At 69.5% G+C, this 6,999-nt stretch overlaps 1 protein-coding gene across 4 annotated transcripts; it reads left to right on the forward strand.

Annotated features, from left to right (window-relative positions):
* Window positions 1-320: 320 nt before the first annotated feature.
* Window positions 321-6,888, forward strand: FLOT1 (flotillin 1). 4 transcript variants are annotated; one of them, XR_015261305.1, is made up of 13 exons: window positions 321-445; window positions 1,027-1,102; window positions 1,212-1,302; window positions 1,986-2,129; window positions 2,517-2,636; window positions 2,907-3,002; window positions 3,085-3,237; window positions 3,905-4,086; window positions 4,605-4,650; window positions 5,324-5,461; window positions 6,347-6,511; window positions 6,631-6,737; window positions 6,867-6,888. XR_015261305.1 is itself a non-coding variant. In XM_086769247.1 (13 exons), exons 1-12 carry the CDS (start codon window positions 403-405, stop codon window positions 6,661-6,663), a joined length of 1,287 nt encoding a protein of 428 aa, XP_086625373.1. In that variant the 5' UTR covers window positions 321-402; the 3' UTR covers window positions 6,664-6,668; window positions 6,744-6,795. The 4 variants fall into 4 exon arrangements, 3 of the variants coding, with proteins under 3 accessions (XP_086625373.1, XP_086625372.1, XP_086625374.1); XM_086769247.1 differs by lacking the exon at window positions 6,867-6,888 and adding an exon at window positions 6,744-6,795 and having other exon boundaries at window positions 6,631-6,668; XM_086769246.1 differs by lacking the exon at window positions 6,867-6,888 and having other exon boundaries at window positions 6,631-6,772.
* Window positions 6,889-6,999: the final 111 nt, after the last annotated feature.

Below are 6,999 nucleotides of genomic sequence, written 5' to 3' on the forward strand. Positions count from 1 at the left end.
GTTGAGGGCGCCTGCCCAGCCGCCGCCATGTTGAGGAGGGCAGCTCCCTATCGGGGGGCAAAAACCCGCGTGGGTGGGGGACGGCGGGGCTCAAGGAGCCCTAGGGGAGCCCGGGGGAGGGGGACGAGGGGGTGGAAGCGCCCCCGGCCCCCACGAGATTTTACAGTGACACAAAAAAAAACCAAAAACCCCACAGCGCCGCGGAGTGACCAATGGGAGGGCGGGAAGCGCGCGGCGTCACTGGTCGCTGGGCAGAACGCCCAGGAGGCGGGAGGCGGTGCCGCGGGGGCTGCCGGGATCGTGGCGGGTGTGGCCGGGCCGCAGCGGGAAGCGGGGCGGGGGGGTCCCGGGTCCGGCCCGCGGGGTTTTGGGTGCGGTCTGTCCCGCAGGGTCCCCGCCGAGATGTTCTTCACGTGCGGCCCCAACGAGGCCATGGTGGTGTCGGGTGAGCCGGGAAACCCCCCTCCCCCCCGCCCCCCAAAATCCTGGGGGCCCCCTCAAACTCCTGGGTCCCCCCCCCCTAAAATCTTGGGCCTCCCCTTCACCTCCTGGGCCTCCCTCCAAATCCTGGGGCCCCTCCCGACTCCTGGGGTCCCCCCCCAAAATCCTGGGCCCCTCCCAAACCCTGGGTCCCCTTCCCCCCAAAATCCTGCCCCCTCCAGAACTCCTGGGTGTCCCCCCCCCAAATCCTGTCCCTTTCCCAAAATCTTGGGCCCCTCTCCAGCTCCTGCCCCCCCCCAAAATCCTGGGTCCCGCTCCCCAAAACCGTGTCCGCCCCCCAAAATCTTGGACCCCCCTCCAACCAACTCCTGCCCCCCCCCCAAATTCTGGGTCCTGCTCCTCAAGATCCTTCCTCCCCCCAAAAAAATCCGGTCCCCCCCAAAATCCTGGGGCTCCCCTCCAAATCCTGGGACCCACCCCACAAAATCCTGCCCTCCCCCAACTCCTGGGTCCCCCCTCCCCCCAAATGCTGGGTGTCCCCCCCGAATTCCTGACCACCCCCCCAAAATATCTGTGTCCCCGCAGGTTTCTGCCGCAGCCCCCCCGTGATGGTGGCCGGGGGGCGGGTGCTGGTGGTGCCGTGCCTGCAGCAGATCCAGCGGTGAGGGGGGCACGCGCGGGGGGTGGGGGGGGGTGACACGCGTGGGGGGGACGACACGAGTGTGGGGGGGGGGGACACAACAGGCGGGGCTGACTCCCCCTCCCCCCAGGATCTCCCTGAACACCCTGACCCTCAACGTGCGCAGCGAGAAGGTCTACACCCGCCACGGCGTCCCCATCTCCGTCACCGGCATCGCCCAGGTGCCCCCCGCCCCGCCCCCCCGCCCCCCCCAAATCGTGGCGACCCCCCCACCCCGTGTCCGCCCCCCCCTCTCCCCTCCCCGGGAGCCAGCGGCGTGGCCCCTTTTAAGAGCCGTGGGGCCCACCCGCTGCTTGGGCGGGGTCCTCTTAAAACGGCCGTGTCACGGCGCGGGGCGGGCGCCCTTAAAAGAGCTCCTTTGAGTGGGGCCCACCGCTGCTTTTAAAAGGGGCGCGGTAGAATGGCGGAGTCCTGCCGCGGTGGCCCCCCCCCCGCCCTTTTTAAGGGGGACAGTGTGCCTTTAAGGGATCACCGTAGATCCCGCCCTGTTTTCTTAAAGAGGCGGCACCGCGCGCGCTCTGGAGTGAACACCGCGGTTTTAAAAGGGATCTGTGGCAGTGGACCCCACCCCAGAGGCCTACTGGGGGGGGGGGGGTGTTAAAAGGGCGTTGTCATGCCCCCCCCCCCCAAAATATCTAGGGGGAAGAAAAGGCCTTGGAAGGTTCTTGTCGCAGTGATGTCCCCCAAAATATCTGAGTGCGGTGCAGCGTCCCTTTAACAATGGTCTGCTGGGGCGCATTTGCAGCCTCGTTCCTCTTAAAGGGGCCGCGCTGTGGCGCTGGGCCGCGTGCCGGGGCCAGGTCGGACGTGATCTCCCCCCTCCCCCCCCGATTTGGGGGCGCAGGTGAAGATCCAGGGGCAGAACAAGGAGATGCTGGCGGCCGCCTGCCAGATGTTCCTGGGCAAATCGGAGAGCGAGATCGCCCAGATCGCCCTGGAGACGCTGGAGGGCCACCAGCGCGCCATCATGGCCCACATGACTGTGGAGGTGAGGGCCGGGCCACGCCCACTGGGCTCAAGCCACGCCCACTGGGCTCAAGCCACGCCCACTGGGCTCAAGCCACGCCGACTGGGCTCAAGCCCTGGCCGATTTAAGGATCAGGCCACACCCCCTTTGAGCCAAGACCCGCCCCTTTCACAAATCCCCTTGCCTCTTTCTGAGCCCCCCTTTCCCTAAAAGCCACGCCCCCCCCGGAGACCACACCCACTGCTCGAGGCCACGCCCCCAAACTGGAAACCACACCCACTCAAGAGGCCACGCCCCCCACGCTGGCAGGAACCCTGCCCCTTGGCCCAAGCTCCGCCCTGCTGACCCCGCCCCGATAGGCCACGCCCCCCGGTGGCCACGCCCACCCCAAGCCCCGCCCCCCGGCAGGAGATCTACAAGGACCGGCAGAAATTCTCGGAGCAGGTGTTCAACGTGGCGTCCTCCGACCTCGTCAACATGGGCATCAGCGTGGTCAGCTACACGCTGAAGGACATCCACGACGACCAGGTGCCGCCGCGCGGCACGGGGACACCGCGGTGGCCGGGGGCGGCGGGGGTCCCGCCGGGGGGTGGGGACGGGGACGCCCAGGCGGTCGGCTCCGCCACGGAGAACGTCTGCGGTGGCGAGGTGACGCCGGGGCGACGCAGTTGGCGGCGCCGGGGCCGCGGTGGCACGGGAGGGGACACGGTTGGGGACGCGGTGGCACGGGAGCGGACGCGGCGGCGCGGGAGGGGCCGCGGTTGCGGGAGCCGGCTGACGGCGTCCCCGTGTCGCCAGGACTACCTGCACTCGCTGGGGAAGGGCCGCACGGCGCAGGTCCAGCGCGACGCCCGCGTCGGGGAGGCCGAGGCCAAGCGGGACGCCGGCATCCGCGTGAGTCCCCGCCCCCCCCCACAACCGCGTCCCCCCCCTCCCCGGTGTCGTGTCCCCCCCCCCTCACCGCGTCCCCACGCAGGAGGCGCGGGCGCGGCAGGAGCAGGTGTCGGCGCAGCTGCTGAGCGAGACGGCCATGGCGCAGGCGCAGCGCGACTTCCAGGTGCAGCAGGCGCTGTGCGACGCCGCCGTCAGCGCCCGCAAGGCCCAGGCCGACCTGGCCTACCAGCTGCAGGTGCGCCGCCCCCCCAGGGCTTTGGGACCCCCCCGTCTGTCCCCCCCTCCCCCCAGGTGCCTCCGCACACTTACTGGGACGCCTGGGAACCCCCCAGAGTATCTGGGACCCCCCTCCACACCTGGGACACCCGCATGGCTCAGATTTGGGGTCCCCCCCCAACACCTGGGTGCCCCCCGCTGAGACCAGGGTTCCCTGGGATCCTATGGGTGCCTCCCCAAATGTCTGTGGGGGGCTCCCCGGGACACCCAGGTGGCCCACAACGCCTGGGTCTCCGCAGAACCTGGGTCCCCTGGGACGTGTAGGGTGTTGTCCCCCCCCAGAACGCCTGGGTCGTCCCCCGAAACTCCTGGGTGTCCCCAGAACCTGGGTCCCCTGGGATGCTGAGGGTGTGCCCCCCCAAAACGCCTGGGTCACCCCCCCAAAATGCCTGGGTCTCCCCACCATTTGCGTCCCGTGGGACGCGTAGGGTCCCCCCCCAAAACGCCCGGGTGTCCCCAGAACCTGGGTCCTCTGGGACACGTAGGGGCCCCCCCCCAAAACGCCCGGGTTCCCCCCCCCAAAACGCCCGTATCTCCCCACCATTTGGGTCCCCTGGGATGCGTAGGCGTCCCCCCCCGCCCCGCCGGGGTGGCGAGGCGGGGCCGAGCGCGTGCGGCGGGCGCAGGTGGCGAGGACGAAGCAGCAGATCGAGGAGCAGCGGGCGCAGGTGCTGGTGGTGGAGCGGGCGCAGCAGGCGCAGCTGCAGGAGCACGAGATCGGGCGCCGCGAGCGCGAGCTGGAGGCCACCGTCCGCAAACCCGCCGAGGCCGAGCGCTACCGGCTCGAGCGCCTGGCTGAGGCCGAGCGGTGAGCTCCGCCCCTTCTGCACATCCCGCCCCTTTAAAGGAGGCACGGCCCCTTTAAGGGGAGCATTGCCCCTTTAAGGGAGGCATGGCCCGTTTAAGGGGAGCATTGCCTGTTTAAGGGAGGCACCGCTCCTTTAAGGGGAGCATGGCCCCTTTAAGGGGAGCATTGCCCTTTTAAGGGGGAGCCCAGCACCTTTTGCTAAGCTACGCCCTCAGCTGGTGGGCCCCACTGCGTGGTGGGGAAGCCCCGCCCCCTTTAAGGGAGCCTAGGCCCCTTTACAGGGGGCGTGTTACTCCTAGCAGGCCACGCCCCCTCCCGGTAAGCCACGCCCCCAGCCATTGGACCCCACCGCGGCCCGTTTAAAGGCCACGCCCCTATGGAACAGCCTCGTGCTGTGGCCACGCCCCTTTAAAGGAGCCGTTGAGAGGCCACGCCCCCATCTCACCAAACCACGCCCCCTTGTCCGAGCCCCGCCTCCTCCCGGAGGCCCCGCCCCTTTCAAAGCCCCGCCCCCGCAGGTCCCAGGTGATCATGCAGGCGGAGGCCGAGGCCGAGGCCATGAGGGTGAGTTGGGGGGGCAGGAATTGGGGGGGACAGGGTGCCCCGGGCAGGGGGGGCAGGGGGGACCCCGGCGTCCTGGGGACCCCCGTATTTGGGGGGGGGGAACAGGGTCCCAGCATCCGGGCAGGGGGGAGGGGGGGACCCCCTGGGGGCCCAAGGATTTGGGGGGGGAGGGAGCGGGACCCCAGCGTGCTGGAGACCCCAATATTTGGGTGAGGGGTGACAGGGTCCCCAATGTTTCGGGGGGGTGACATGGGACCCCCATATTTGGGCGGGGGGTGACAGAGTCCCTAGGATTTGGGGTTGGGGGGGTGACAGGGACCCCAATATTTGGGTGGGGGGTGACATGGGACCCCAATATTTGGGGGGTAACAGAGACCCCAATATTTGGGTGGGGGGTGACATGGGACCCCAATATTTGGGGGGTAACAGAGACCCCAATATTTGGGCGGGGGTGACAGGGACCCCAATATTTGGGCGGGGGGGTGACAGGGTCCCTAGGATTTGGGGTGGGGGGGTGACAGGGTCCCCAGTATTTGGGTGGGGGGTGACACGGGACCCCAATATTTGGGTGGGTGGGGGCTGACAGAGCCCCAGCATCCGGCCGGGGGGAGGGGGGGGCCCGTGTCACCCCGGGCACCCAGCGATTTCGGGGGGACCCCCCGGGGGGGCGCAGGTGACGGGGGCGGCGCGGGCGGCGGCGGCGGGGGCGCGGGCGCGGGCGGAGGCGGCGCAGGCGGCGGCCAAGGCCGAGGCGTTCGGGCGCTACCGCGACGCCGCCGTGGTGGACATGGTGCTGCAGCGCCTGCCGCAGGTCGGGGGGCCGGGGGGGGCCGGGGGGGGCCGGGGGGAATTTGGGGGGGTACCGAACGGGAGGAATTGGGGGGTAAAAGCTCATTTTGGGGTGAAAAACCCGGCTTTTGGGACAGGGAAGCAAGGGATGGGGGGGGGTTGGGGGCACTGGGGGGGGATTTGGGGTCCCGGGGGGGGATTAGGGGGGCACTGGGGGGGGATTTTTGGGGCGGAACCCTGGGATTTTGGGTCGGGGGGAGACTTGGGGTGAGATGCGGGGATTTCAGGGGTGCTGCGGGTGGATTTTGCGGCGAAATGCTGGGATTTTGGGTCAGGGGGCGATTGGGGGTACCAGCGGTGATTTTGGGGTGAAACGTCAGGATTTTGGGTCGGGGGGGCGACTGGGGATACCAGCGGTGATTTTGGGGGCGCTGCGGGTGGATTTGGGGGTGAAACCCTGGCATTTTGGATCTGGGGGGGAGATTTGGGGGTGCCAGCGGTGATTTTGGGGGCGCTGCGGGTGGATTTTGGGTCGGGGGGCCGATTTGGGGGTGCCAGTGGTGATTTTGGGGGCGCTGCGGGTGGATTTTGGGGTGAAACCCTGGGATTTTGGGTCGGGGGGCCGATTTGGGGGTGCCAGCAGCGACTCCGGGGCGAAACGCCGGGATTTTGGGGTGAGATGTGGGGATTTTGGGGGCGCTGCGGGTGGATTTTGGGGTGAAACCCTGGGATTTTGGGTCGGGGGGCCGATTTGGGGGTGCCAGCGGCGACTCCGGGGCGAAAGGCCGGGACTTTGGGGTGAGATGTGGGGATTTTGGGGGCGCTGCGGGTGGATTTTGGGGCGGAACGCCGGGAGTTTGGGTGTGGGGGCCGATTTGGGGGTACGAGCGCCGATTTCGGGGCGCAGGTGGCGGAGGCGGTGGCGCAGCCGCTGCTGGGCGCGCGGCGCGTGACGCTGGTGGCCGGCGGCTCCGGGGACGTGGGGGTGGCGCGGCTGCCGGGCGAGATCCTGGACGTCGTCACGCGCCTGCCCCGCGCCGTCGAGGCGCTGACGGGCGTCAGCGTCACCCAGGTCCCTTGGCGGGGGGGGCGGGGGGAGGGGGTCACCCCGCGTCCCCCCGGGGGGGTCACCGCCGCGTGTCCCCCCCCCGGCGCGGTGACGCCGGCTCAGCCGCGCCCTTGTCCCCGCAGGCCGCGCAGAAGAAGTCGGAGTGCCAGGCTTGAGCCAGCGCCGGTGCGCCCCCGAAGTGCCACCGCGCCCCCAAAGTGCCACCACCCTCTGTGACGTGTCCCCAAAGTGCCACCGCGCCCCCAAAGTGCCACCACCCCCTGTGACGTGTCCCCAAAGTGCCACCCTGTCCCCAAAGTGCCGCCACCCCCTCGTGATGCCACCCTGTCCCCAAAGTGCCACCCTGTCCCCAAAGTGCCGCCACCCCCTCGTGATGCCACCGCGGCCCCAAAGTGCCACCGCGGCCCCAAAGTGCCACCACCCCCTGTGACGTGTCCCCAAAGTGCCACCCTGTCCCCAAAGTGCCACCACCCCCTTGTGATGCCACCGCA

The sequence above is a fragment of the Chlamydotis macqueenii genome, chromosome 33 (assembly GCF_036417535.1).
Source record: "Chlamydotis macqueenii isolate bChlMac1 chromosome 33, bChlMac1.mat, whole genome shotgun sequence".
Classification (NCBI taxonomy): domain Eukaryota; kingdom Metazoa; phylum Chordata; class Aves; order Otidiformes; family Otididae; genus Chlamydotis; species Chlamydotis macqueenii.